The sequence below is a fragment of the Micropterus dolomieu genome, linkage group LG07 (assembly GCF_021292245.1).
Source record: "Micropterus dolomieu isolate WLL.071019.BEF.003 ecotype Adirondacks linkage group LG07, ASM2129224v1, whole genome shotgun sequence".
Taxonomy (NCBI): Eukaryota; Metazoa; Chordata; class Actinopteri; order Centrarchiformes; family Centrarchidae; genus Micropterus; species Micropterus dolomieu.
In genome coordinates, this window is record NC_060156.1 from 155685 (window position 1) to 170243 (window position 14559).

At 44.8% G+C, this 14559-nt stretch overlaps 1 protein-coding gene across 1 annotated transcript in view; it reads left to right on the top strand.

Moving 5' to 3' along the window:
- LOC123973999 overlaps positions 1-14548 on the top strand; it is a 56221-nt gene extending 41673 nt beyond the window's left edge. Inside the window, exon 10 of the mRNA XM_046054412.1 lies at positions 14369-14548. Within this exon, the coding sequence (XP_045910368.1) occupies positions 14369-14548 (180 nt within the window). The remainder of the gene's footprint in view (positions 1-14368) is intronic.
- The last annotated feature ends 11 nt before the right edge of the window (positions 14549-14559 follow it).

Consider the following 14559-nt stretch of genomic DNA (forward strand, 5'->3'; position numbering starts at 1 on the left):
TGCATCATCTACAGACCTGTTGGCTCTGTAGGCGAACTGCAGGGGGTCCAGGAGTGGGTCTGTAATGGATTTTAGGTGGGACAACACAAGGCGCTCAAAGGACTTCATAACCACAGAGGTCAGGGCGACGGGTCTGTAGTCGTTTAGTCCAGTGGTCCTTGGTTTCTTGGGGACAGGGATGATAGTGGAGGCTTTGAAGCAGGCTGGCACATGGCATGTCTCCAGTGAGGTGTTAAAAATGTCTGTGAACACCGGAGACAGCTGATCAGCACAGTGCTTCAGGGTGGATGGGGAGACAGAGTCCGGCCCAGCTGCTTTGCGGGGTTTCTGCCTCCTGAAAAGACCGTTGACTTCCCCCTCTGTGATGGAGAGAGGAGGGGAGGGGGTGGAGCTGGCCAGCTCGGAGGAGGAGGTTGAAGAAGTGGTGGACTGAGGCTGAAGCTGAGCGGAAGGGTCACGGGGGATGGTGTCTGATTGACTTTCAAAGTGGCAGTAGAACTGGTTCAGCTCATTTGCCAGGCGAGAATCGTTTATGGAGTGGAGGACTTTGGGTTTATAGTTTGTGATCTGTCTGAACCCCCTCCAGACAGAAGTGGCGTCGTTTGCAGAGAACTGGTTCTTTAGTCTCTCTGAGTACAATCGTTTAGCTTCTCGCACCTCCTTGCTAAATCTGTATTTTAACGCCCTGCACCCGGCCCTGTCACCACTCCTAATGCCTCGTCTTTTCGAACCTTGGCGTGTGAAGGGTTTGTCAATGTTTTAACTCACCCTGGTGTTGGTATACAAGTGTCCTCACAGAAGCTGATGTAGGACGTCACAGCCTCTGTAAACTAATCTAGATTGTTGGTAGCATTCTTGAAAACATCCCAGTCAGTGCAGTCCAAACACGCCTGGAGGTTCTCAACAGCTTCACTAGTCCACTTCTTTGATGTCCTCACTACAGGTTTACAGAGCTTTAGTTTTTGTGCCTCCCTGACCGCATTGTTGTGTACTTAAGCAGAAGGTACAGACATTGATGTCAGCCGCTGCTTTAGCTGATGAGTCATTGCAAACTGTTAACTTTGAAACGTAAGGAACAGACTCCGCGAGTTCTCCAGCCAAAGGGAGTTGGTCTAATTAATGTTGAGTCCCGTGTAAACAGCAACATTGACAAATGTGACGATATTGATGTCTGTTTCAAACCTTTTGTTTTCGACGTGCACATCTCTCTTACCAGGTTTAAGGGACACTGCGCCTCAGTGTTCATAAAACCAGATCCAGCTACATCCACTATCCGTCTGAGAGTTGAAGCGCCAGCAGAACGGAGTATGTGATGGAGGCCTGGTGTACCACTCTCCTGAATGTCCATTGTGGATCCACCAATCACAGGATCATTCAGTAACCAGTACAGGGAGACTGACGGCTCCAACCGCAGTCGCAAGTCGAGTTTACTTTGCGGATGTCTGTAATAAAACGGGGGCGAGCCATCAGATTTAGCCTCCACAATTAGTACTGGGTTTAGCTAAACCATTTTGGACAAGGTACGGTACCTCTCACTTCATCAACTCACGTTTCATCTGGTTAGCACGATACCGATGAACTTTAATAGGACGGGGGTTGCTTACTTTGGTATCGTGTTGAATAATATGGGTTTTGGTGGGCACATCACTAAACAGACATATGAACTGTTCAACTAGGCTTACTACATCTTGTTGCTGAGTAGCAGTCAGGTGTTGTAAGTAAGATGGCAGGGCTGTGACTGTTTCGGAGTTAGGAAGCCGGCCGCTCGTATACCCTGGATGATGCAGCCGCAGATCATCATGGTCAGGAGTGGAGGCAGCCTCAGTTACAATGATGGCAGCTACCCCAGGATCAACAGCAGCTATAGGTTGGACTGAAGATTTGTTACCCGCGGTAAACCAAATGTAGAAAAGAACTTAGTCAGGGCTTTCACTATGACGCGAGCAGTTATGGTGCGGAGTGGAATGGCTTCGGGAAAACAGGTAGCTGTGCACATAACTTTGAGTAGGTACTGATTTCAGCCCTTAGTATGGGGCAAGGGACCTACACAGTCAATTAAAACACGATCAAAAGGCTCTTCCATCACTGGAATCGGACACAAGGGCGCGGGGGGAATAACCTGGTTTGGTTTACCTACCATCTGACATACATGACAACTACGACAAAACCTGGCTACATCTGATTTCATCCCCAGCCATAAGAAGTGCTTGAGGATGAGTCTGTATGTCTTAGTGACTCCTAGGTGTCCTGACAATTTACTTTCATGTGCTACTGATAGCACATGCTGTCTCTAAACCGAAGGTACAACTACCCGATAAACAACATCCCAGTCAGAATCGGTAGCTAACAGAGGGGACCATCTGCACACTAAAACATCTTTGTCTAGAGAATAGATTATTTTCTCACCACTTGCTTTGCCGATGTCACTCACTGCACTGGAGAAGCATTGCTGTGTAGGGTCTGCTCTCTGCGCATCAGCAAGGTGTTCTCAGTTGACTGGGTAACAGTTGGGACCTGAGATCTTCTCTGTCTGAACCTCATCAGGCTGAGAACTCAAGTCGGGTGTCTCCACTTCCTTTAAGTCAGCTTTACCTGCAAACACTAAAGTAGTCACTTTAACCCCAGCAATGTCATTGCCCATCAGCATTACGGTGCCCTGAATTGGCAACTCTGGACAGACAGCTACAGGAAAAATCCCAGTGATTAGATCAGATTGGATGTGGACACGGTGCACAGGTGCAAGGAGCCCCTGATTGGTGGATCCACAATGGACATCACATACTCCGTTCTGTTGGCGCTACAACTCTCAGACGGATAGTGGATATAGCTGGACCTGGTTTTATGAACACTGAGGCTGTGGCTGCACTGATTGGACTCAAATCTGTGAGTCACGTGAGGAACATTGTGAATGGTTGGACTAAAAAACTAACAGCAGCGGATAACGAGCTGTTGAGGATGTACTGGAAAGGTGAGGAAGCTCCGGACGAAGAGGACCCTTTCCGGAGCTGGTACCCAATCTTGACTGTTGTTCTAGTCTATTGTTGGATCATCAGAAACACCATAGTGGGCCACCGGAATCGCTGGCGGAACAGGAAGAGGGTGCAAGCCATCCCTGGGTAGCAGCTGAACATGGAAGCGTGCGACTATTGGAGGACCCGGGAGCGGACACTCGAGGGGACGTAGAGGCGGTTAGTGGGACCGGTACCGGGATCTGGGTCGGTGGACTGGGCGCGGTGAACGGCTGATTCCACCTCCCAGACTACAGAGGCGACGAGGCAGGCACGAGGCAGGATGGGTGGGGGTGGTCTGAAGGGGTGTCTGGGGAGTGAAGGTGGGAGAGAGCATCTGGCTTGGTGTTGCAGGGCCAGGGGCGGTAGGAGAGGGTGAAGTTAAATCGGTTGAAAAACAGTTGCGGAGTTCAGTCTTTTGGTGGTCTGGATGTAAGAAAAGTTTTTGTGGTCGGTGAGGACTAGGAAGGGGTGCTCTGCTCCCTTAAGCCAGTGCCTCCATTCCTCCAGAGCCAGTTTGATAGCCAGCAACTCCCGGTCCCCCACGGAGCAGAATTACTCCGTGGGGGACCGGGAACAGCCGGCGTGAAAAGAAGGCGCAGGGGTGGAGTTTGGTGTCTATAGGGGAGCGCTGGGAAAGACAGGCGCCTATGCCCACGTCTGAGGCGCCCACCTCAACCATGAACTGAAGGGAGGGGTCGGGGTTGGTGAGGACGGGGGCGGAGGTGAACAGGGTCTTGAGGCGGGAGAAGGCTGCAGCGGCCTCTGGAGACCAGATGAAAGGGACCGAGGAGGAGGTGAGGCGGGTGATGGGGGCGGCGACGGTGCTGAAGTTGCGGATGAATCGACGGTAGAAGTTTTTGAAGACGAGAAAGCGCTGTACCTGATTAACAGAGGTGGGGGTTGGCCAATCTGCAACCGCCTGAATCTTAGATGGGTCGGCACGGAGGCGCCCCCCCCTCGATTATGAAACCAAGAAACTGGACAGTGGGGGTGTGGAACTCGCATTTCTCGGCTTTGACAAAGAGTCTGTTCTCCAGGAGCCGCTGCAGAACCAGACAGACATGCTCGACGTGTTGGGCAAGGTCGCGAGAGAAGATCAGGATATCATACAGATATACGAAGACGGGTTATGGGTGGCTAACCAGGGGAGACCGAGGACCAGGGGAGGAGATTAGGTGGAAGGCGAGGGACTCGTGGTGGTTCCTGGACGTGACAAGGGCTAACGGCGCGAGCGGCATGATCCCTCTCCCTCTCACGCAAACGATTGTCCAGATCAGTGGCGGCCTCGACCAAAGCGCCAAGGTCCCTCGGTGCGTCCCTAACGGCCAGCAGGTCTTTAATGCAATTGTTGAGGCTGTCCAGGAATACGTACCGAAGGGCCTCGTTGTTCCAGCCTGAATTAGCCGCCAGAATGCGGAAGTCGACCGAATACTCTGCCACGCTCCGATCGCCCTGGCGGAGGGAGAGGAGGCGACCCGGTGCCTCTCTCCCCCACACCGGGCGATCGAAGACTCTACGCATCTCCTCCACAAAGGAGGACTACGAGGAGAGGACATGGGGCTGACCCTCGCTGACCGCTGCGTACCAGGTTAGGGCCCGGTCGCGGAGCAGCCCAGCGATATAGCAGATTTTGGCCTCATCGGCCTGGTTACTGGTTGCCTCTTCAACACCAGGGTGCACTGTACCAGGAAACCGTCACACGTGCCCAAAACGCCGGAGAATTTGTCTGGGTGAGAGACCGGGGATTCACGGGAAAACGGAGCGCCAGCGGTGGGGTACGGGGCAAAGTCCGCGGAGAGGGAGGGAGGCGGGGACCAAGAGGGGGACAGCGGCTGTGAACAGGGGTCGGGGAGGCGCGCCCCGAGGCGCCGCACCTCCTCGCTCAGGGAGCAGAGCGCGTCCGACACCGCCTGGAGATGGGCCGCGTGCTGGTCGAGCACTGCCCCCTGAGAGGCGACAGCATGGATGATTTCCAGTGGAGTGGGGTCGGTGGAGGAGGGGGGGAGAGGGAGAGCGTGCTGGGTCCATGATGGCTTGATCGTTCTGTTACGGGTGCAGACAGAACGGACCCAAACTGATTTTTAAGTGGTAGGTGTAGTGTCAGGTGCTGCTTGATAATCTCCAGTAATGGGATATATTAATAAATCTTGAATTGTGTGCCGCTGCCTTTTCACATAGTCTATGGCTGGTACCGACATGCCCGAAGGAGGTCCAGAAGTTCCTGGGATTTGCAAATTTCTATAAGAAATTTATAAGAGGCTTTAGTTCTGTTGCTGCCCCTTTGCATGTTCTCGGCTCTCCCAAGATCAGGTTCAGTTGGAGACCCCAGGCTGATGCCGCCTTTCTGAGACTCAAGGACTGCTTCACTGCCGCTCCGATTCTGGTGGTACCAGACCTCGATGTGGTGTGGTGGAGGCGGACGTGTCCGATGTCGGCATAGGGGCTGTTCTGTCCCAGTGTAGTCCCCAAGATGCTAAGATCCACCCCTGTGCTTTTCTCTCCCGCAAGCTGTCACCCGCAGAGAGGAACTACGACGTGGGCAATCGGGAACTGCTGGCCATGAAGGTGGCCCTTGAGGACCTGAAGACAGAACACTGACGCCATCATCAAGAAGGCCCAGCAGAGGATGTACTTCCTACGCCAGCTCAGGAAGCTCAACCTGCCTAAGGAGCTGCTGATCCAGTTCTACACAGCCATCATCCAGTCTGTCCTCTGCACCTCCATCAATGTCTGGTTTGGATCTGCCACCAAAAAGGACCGGAGCAGACTACAATGGACAGTCAGGACTGCAGAAAAAATCATCGGTGCCAACCTGCCCTCCATTCAGGACTTGTACATTTCCAGAGTCAGGAAACTGGCAGGAAGCATCACTGCAGATCCAAAATTTGGTATAGTTTCATATAAATGAGACATATTGACCATGAATTCCACCAAGAAGTGTAAAAATAGTGGTAATGAGTTGGAATGAAGTTGGCTAAGAAGGTGTAACACAGAATTGGTTGATAAGTTAAACTGGATGCTTTAAAAGCAGGCAAACCAGACAAAAAGTGCATGGTCGACGGGAAGACAACACAAGGGTTAATTACTATAAAAGTATGTTGATATAAATAAACCCCATACTTAATGAGGAAAGTCTGTAGATATATTGGATAGTTGCTTCTAATTACTGTTAAATATTGTTTATATAAAGTAATAACTATAAAAAATGTGGTTTTGCAAGCTATTATCGTGTGATCTTATTTTTTTTTTTTCAGTTTAAATACTAAATTTAACAGGAATTTACTATTAATAGATTGGATAATCCCATAAAATAAAAACCTAAAGCTTTCAAGATACTGTTAATGAGTTTTAAAATACGGTATTTTAAGTAATTTTATGTAATTTTTTTCTGTTTTATCTAAAAATCTGTACTTTGACGGGGAGTTCTTGTGGATAGAATCGATAATCCTATGAATTTACCAAAGAATACTTTGTAAAAACAGCAAACTTAATTTATTTGTGTAATTTTATGGTATTTCTGCAATATTTTTCAGTTAATTAACACGGACTCTGACACCGCCAAACACTCTTCCTTCCGTCTTCCATAAAGCAGACAAAACTGCACATTTCTTATCAGACACATCAATACTGTAACGCTCGGCTATCTGCAACAACTGTTTCTATGTACAGTGTTTAATAAATGCTTCTGACGGGGACTCGAAAAATTCCAAAACAGAAATTATAATTTTCCAACTGGACCCAACAGAATGCACAGTGTAACAAACCCGATGCATGAGGCCCAACCGACCTCAGGAATGTTCCCCCAAAACTGCCTAGCCAAATCTTACAAAACTCAGTCCTAGTCTTCCTGCGGCTTGCGTCAGGTATTTACGCACTGAAACCCAGTGGCAACTGACGCAATCTAAAGGGGAAAACACCATTAATCCTACCAGGGGAAACTCCAAAAGACAGCACATGAGGGAAGCACACTTAGCTTCTCTTCGGACCATGACCGAACGACTCCTGTGAAAAACGAGGCAAACATACCCATCCCTAGAGTGTGGTGCGTCTCCAAAACCAAAAGAACTAACCACATGCGCCAAACTTTCTAATGAAGCAGTCAAAACAGAAAACTAAATAGCCTACAACTTAACCCAACGGACAAGCCCCCATTTGTCACGAAGTGGCTCTTAGACCATGACAAATATGGAGACACACCATGTTGAAAGTATAACAAAGTAATTTATTTTAACAAAGAATCAAAGAATGAGCAATAAATCTAAAAAGAACGTAAAGCAAAACATGTCGTGTGAAAATCAGTCCAGTCAGTAGTGATAGGTGTGAGTGAGTGAAAGTATGGTGTAGGTGAAGGTGTTGAAGTGTAGAACTAAAACAACAGAGAACTCAAAACGGCCTCAGCCACACCTTTGAAGGGGGACGCCTCTGCCGACGGTGAAAGAAGAGAGAGAGAGAGAGAGACACTGCACTAGTGCCAGGCTTAAGGAATCGGCACACACTGGGGCCCTCAGGTGTTCACGATTTACCTAATGAATGTAAGCACAAGAAAGTTACACAGGACAGCCCCACAGGAGATGTCACAATATGCAGATTTATACATTTGCTTAACATTCTACAGATTTTCATTCTACATCAGTTGGACTGTAAAAACACAGAAAATGTTTACAGTAAATATCTGTATTTAAAAAACTGAATTATTCTGTAGAATAATTTAAGGTTCTTTACTTTAATTCAGTAAGTTTAACTGTTTATTTTTAAATTTACCTTAAATTTAAGGTTTCACAGTAAAAAAATTTAAATATGTGAATTGTTTTTGTCTTTCTAAATAGAATTTAATGTAATTTAACATTCATGGCAATTAAGCAATGGAATAATCCTGTATTTTTTATTATATTTAAAGATTACAACTTTTAATTTTAAAAAGTATTTTTCTGTATTTTCATGGCATTTACATGTAATGTTGAAAATCTGTAAAAGAATACAGTATTTTTTATTTTTTTTACAGTGTAGCTGCGGGAGCTGGGCATGACAATATTTTAAGAAACGCATGACATAAACAAGGATTATCCCTAAAATGTTATGTTGAGACCTCACCAAGAAACCATGACATAATGCAGTATAAAAATAAATTTTCATTGTTATAAATAGTACTTTGAACAAAAGTACAACAAAATATATCAAGGTTTTGATAAATAACAAATTTAAATATCTGATTTGTTATAAATTGTAGAGTACTACTAATGAACATAAGTAAATAGTGTATTGTAGGGGCCGGCAAAACAGAAACTATAAAAAATACCCATATGCTACTGCTACTAGTAATAAAACCATATATCATATCTAATGCCATTGCTGTAATGAATAATGATAAACAGGGCTCTCACCTTACATATAATCTGCCACAATGATTACTTTCTACTATGTAGCATATTCACATCTAGTTTCCCTTTACCAGCACTCTATTAATTCTTGCCAAAGCTAAGAGAAATCATTTCCTAACCAAAACCTGGCTCTAAAACATGTCGTCTATGATACAGTGACCCAGAGGAAACGCTGCTGTTTAATTAATCTAATACTAAATGACTCTACAAGGAGGACCTGCAACTTTGAGATTTCACACTAACGTGTCTTTGTTAGGGGGGAAGCCGTGTTAGATACTTGTTGATTGCTCATACGGCATGTCCATGGTGTGGCGTTGAATTTTAATGTAATAATCTTTCCTTCAGGCACTTTGGATAAAAATGCGCTTTTAGCTGAATCTCTGTGGAATGCTCCAGATGAAAATAGAATGATTGAAATATTCATTATACATGGTTCCACACAAACAGTTATAGTTTACAAGAAGCTGGTGAATTTTTTTAGGTCACGTGGTTCATGGGAGGGGGTCCTGTCTTTACATAGAGAGTCTCTTCCTGTTTGCTGCAGATCTACAGCAGCTACAGGATGGGTGGTGGCGATTCTAGTAAGGATTTTTCTTCTTTGTCTATAAGTTGTGTTGTGATAGACTGAAATCTTTTATGTTGTTTCACTAAAGCTTAATACTCTGAATATGTGCGATAGTTTTTTTAAAATGAAGAACAAGAAGGTCTCAGTCTCATGTGTGTTTAAAGCTTAAAGGCTCCCAAAATAATAAAATCTGCTGAAAAGAAATGCTTTTAACACCTTAAACTGGGTGGGACTTTCTGGCCTAACCCTAACCCTTTTATTAAGTTAAATGTGGGACGACTAATTCATATCTTGTATTTTTATCCTCATTTAATCTGTTCTATTTATTTTAGCTTTACTAACGTCTTGTTCTAGGACTTGTGAGAAGTACTGTAGACTTTATTTACATGTTTCCTCAATGTTTCTCTCTAGAACGAGCTCCCTCGCCCCCACCCCCGCCTTCTCCCAGTAAGATATGAAGTTTATTTACACTCTAATCTCTCTGATACAGAATGGTGCATGATGTTAATCAGTTTTAAATATTTGCTTGTTTCTTAAATGACACGATCTTCTCTGCAGCTTTCAGGGAACCCTGGAGGAAAATACATTGGGGGTGAGTTAACCTGAACATGTGTGGTGACACTGTGCTGCGTTCGTCTCTGCTGTTTAACTCTTTCCTTTATTACAAACACAGCAGGGTCTCAGCGCAGAGACAGACTCCAGCTTCAGTAACGACCAATCACAGAGCTGCTCTCATCCCCTTTAAAAACAGCAGACAGGTGAAACAGGAGGAGAGAGGTCTGAACCTGACAACTACAGTGAATTAAATATTATCTTTTGTCATCAGAGATCAGAAAGGGTGCGCTCAGTTCTGTGAATTAGCTTCCATCAAACCATTACAGCAGGGCGGAGACAGACGCTCTAAACATTCAGGGCTCAGGTCTGAACATAGAGGGGTCCGGCAGCTAAATGCCGTCTGGCAGAAAATAATTGCTTTATATTTTTAATTGAGTTGTTCTCCAGCTGTGAAACCAAAACACAACGAACGTGTAGGAGGACACATTTTCACTCCTGCCACCTAAAGAGAGGTGTACTATTTTAAATGACATTACATAGGTAGGGTAGGACTTACTAATCTTGGAACCTGTTGTTCTGCAGCAGCTGAATCCATCCCATAATATCTGTCTGCTCTAACAGCAAATCAACAGCACCATGTAAATGTGGTCTCCATTAATCTGAACTGAGTATTAGATAAAGAACATTTACTCACACAGTGACAACTTGCAGCTGAAGCACCACCACACCTCCTGCTGCTGTTAGTCTCAGATGTGCTGGAAAACTCCAAGAGGCCTGCGTGTTCTTATTGAATACTTTGGTTCAGAAGGGCTGCATTGAACATAGATGGTATTGTGTGAAAATATATTTGCAACTGAGGTCGTTAGTCATTATACCGCAGAAGGCTACATAACAAAATTAAATGTGTAGTTCCTTCATTCTACACACACAACATATAATTAAGTGTAGGCCTATATTAAAATATGCTAACATATACAATAAGATAAAAAAAACAATACAGTTATTTACATACAGACACGTATTCACCCCGAACACTGGTAATAATCAGGTTATTGATCCAGGACGACTCTGTTTGACTCGCACGTCCTGGATCAATATCATTGAAATGAATGGGATCTTTCCACGGTATTTGAGCTTCGATTATAGCGCCACCTTTTGGCCGAATTGCACCAAACTTTTCAGGTGTCATCAGGGCCCCATGGGGAACTAATGACCCAAATATGGTGTCAATTGAGCTTGTGATTGTGGAGATATAAAATGCATGCAAGTCAATGGAATTTTTTTTGACATCTTTAATCTGCAATAACAGCGCCACCTATAGGCATATTTCAATGAACTTTAGTCCATGGAGTCAGGGGACCATGCTGAACAATTCGGCTCAGCTTTCATGTCAATGCGACTTGTGGTTATAGAGGAACAAATTCTTCGGGTTAAATAGCGCCACCTAGGGGCTAGTTGCACCAAATTTTGCAAATTCCAAAGGTAACATATGACATCACTTCCTGTTTTTAGCATTTTCTGCAAACCTTTGTTAGCGTATAATTGGGACATTTTATCGTGGATCAAAATTCCCTCTACAAACTTTTTTCAGCTTGGTCCGTGTCAAAGAAAAGTCTAGGTGGAAATGGGCGTGGCCTATACTAATATCCACATACAACAAACATACAAAAAATATAAAACATACGACATACAAGTTACACATGAATCTAAAAACGATACCAACAATGCTTATAAAGAGTATCGTGTGTGTACATGATTACGCAAGCTACTGACAAATATATATGCGCCTTCATAAGCGGGAGTTCCAAGCCGAAACGCGAAAAAATTGGTTATAGCGACCCCTAGAGGTAGAAGTGTGCGAATTTTTGCGCCTGAAGTCATTGCGATGACCGTCTAGGCTGCAGTATGAGTTTTCTTTAGGATGAATAAAAATAATAAAAACCCTAACGATTATTTTACGGGTTCCCAGCCCACTTGGGCCTCTAATAACAATATTGATGGATTACATTTATATAGCACTTTATTTTTGACCCCATGTTTTACGTTGGATTGAGTGTTTATTGCTTTAGTGAATATTCAGACAGTGTGTTTGGTTTATTGATGTTAAGACCAATAAAATATATCTGGAACAGGTTTATAATTGATCTAAAGTCCAGTTTAATCTCTTTACACAGAGACAAAGACAAAGAGATTGAGTATGTGAAGAAGTATAAGCCTATAAACGACAACATCAAACATCTCCGGATTCTCCTGTACGGGCCCGTCGGAGCTGGAAAGTCCAGCTTCATCAACTCTGTCAGCAGCGTCCTACGAGGCAGAATGTGTATTGGTGCTGAGGCCAGTGCTACGAACTCTGAGAGAAGTCACACCAAAAAAGTAAGACAACTTCAGATTTGTGTCAGTCAGCAGCAAAAATCTGCCCGCTGTTAAATCTATCGATCTAACACAGCAGTAGCCTCGAATAACAATGATCTGTGGACATTTCACTGATGAGATATTATCAACTTTATATATATCACACAGCTCACTGACCCGAAACACAAGAAACACATGTGACAGTAAAACTTTAAAATGAATCCAGCAGCAGGTTGCAGTTCATTAAAAGCTGCAGAGGAGCTGAAATCTCTGAGGTTCCCAGCTGTTGGATTAGGCTGAACTGAGAGAAGAGATGTGAGGTGGTTCTGACAGCAGAGCTTTAGAGATGAAGACAAACAACCAGGACTCATTCTGACGTCTGCAGATGATTCACTGGCACTAAAACAAGGTTTTTCTCTGTTACAGTATAAAACTCATAAGATCAGAAAAGGAAACCTAAAGACGTATTATCCTTTCGTCTTCAATGACATCATGGGTCTGGAGAAAGGGACTGACTGTGGAGTTCATCCTGAAGACATCATACTGGCCATGAAAGGACACGTGAACGAGGGATACACGGTACAGCTGTCAATTCAATGGAGGGGGGGGGGTGATTATATGATATAGCTTTGGCAATATTGTGAGCTGAATTGAATTGAAATGAAATTGAGATGGGGAGAGACTTTTAAAACCCACTTTATTAAACATCACTGATTCACAGACATAAAAACATTCAATGAGTCAGAGAATCAAACGTTTGACGAGAGAATAAAAACATTTCCACATAAATAAAAACATCAACCTAAAAACACGACTAAAACTGACTTCTTCATCCACCACAGAACAAATGACATCATCATAACACCACTGACGAACAAACACATCCAAGCTGTTCATCAGCTGATGGAACTTAAAATCTGAGGGATTAATCACAGAGATAAAAGAGTATAATATTCTCCACTGTCAGTCACCTGTGCACTTCTTTAAAGGAAGTTTGTAAAAGACTCTCCAGGTGGGCTTCACAGCGTTACTAACCCCCAGTTTCTCCCTCCACACCGTGTCACTTCTACCATTTAACTTGTTTTTACACAACACCTGGAAATCACTTTACCCATCACCGTGTGCAGATCTGGGTGTTTCTGATGATCCAACAATAGACTAGAACAACAGTCAAGATCGGGTACCAGCTCCGGAAAGGGTCCTCTTCGTCCGGAGCTTCCTCACCTTTCCAGTACATCCTCAACAACTCGTTATCCGCTGCTGTTAGTTTTTTAGTCCAACCATTCAGAATGTTCCTCACGTGACGCACAGAGTTTAGTCCAATCAGCGCAGCCACAGCCTCAGTTTTCATAAAACCAGGTCCAGCTACATCCACTATCCGTCTGAGAGTTGTAGCGCCAGCAGAACGGAGCATGTGATGGAGGCCTGGTGTCGTATTACAGAAACGTCCTTACCGGCAGATCCTATCCTAGCTGCTTGGTAACCATGGTAATAAGGGCTGGGAACTGATTTAGGAAAAAGGCCGTTACAGATTAACAGTCAATGTTCCTTTCCTAACTTTAAAGAAACTCTCTGTTAAGCTGTCCTAACTTTTACTTTTCCACACAGCCAGAGGTCTACAGGCAGCAGAAGTTTTAACAGACTTTGAGGATTTTTCTAGAAGAGAAGTTTCCATTCAGGCTTATTACAGAGACAGACTGTTTTAAAGGAGAGGTGGCAGTGAGAGCACTGCAGAGTCAGGTGTGACGGTGCAGCAAATTGTGTACATGGCTCACAAGTAACAATGCATAACACAGGTGTGTGTCCTCATGCTCTGGTCAAAGCCCTTTCTGACGTGACAGAGCCAATATTAATAGGCTAAGCAAGGGGAGCTAGTAAAGCACATACTGACACACTCCAATCAAAAATAAATCACAAATGTACATGGGGGATGAGGGGGCCTGTGCCCCAGTAGAGCTTTATGTCTAGCAACGCCCCTGACATACCCTGTGAGTTTAGTGATGACATTTTGATGATTTCTGTTCATTTCTTTTGTTCACGCCCCTTTTTTAAGGTCATTGGTCAGTGTCTTGAAACCTAAATGAGATATCAACAAGCTTTATACAGCTTTTAATCAGCTTGGTCCAATGATGATCAAACAAATATTTGGTGGCAATCGGAGCAATGGTCTAGGAGGACAAGTCAAAGTTTTTCAAAGAACAGTCACAATCTGATAGGGTTTGTCAGTAGGACTCAGTCAGCTCAGGGAATATCTGTGGCGGTGTTCTAAACCAAACTCACCAGTCCATGACAGCCAGTACGTCCTGGGACGGCCAGCGCGCTGCTAATCAGCAGCAACACACACTGGAGGGGTGAAAAGGAGAGTGAAATTGCGAGGCCCCCTGGCAGCCGAGGGCCCCGGGCAATTGCCCACCTTTGCTCAATGGTAAAACCGCCTATGTTTGTTGTTCTTGAGAGTAGTCTGGTTACTCTCATCATACTTTGTGTTTGACATTGTTTTCCAGTTCAATCCTGTATCTCCACTGTCAGAGAGGGATCCAGGCTACAACCCAGACCCGTCTGCAGATGACAGAGTTCATCTTCTGGTTTGTGTGCTTTCTGCTAACTCAGTAGAAATTACAGGCTCATTTCTGGAGAAGATTAAGGCCGTCAGAGAGGCAGCCAGTGACCTGGGTAAGACCTGAGATATAGAAGT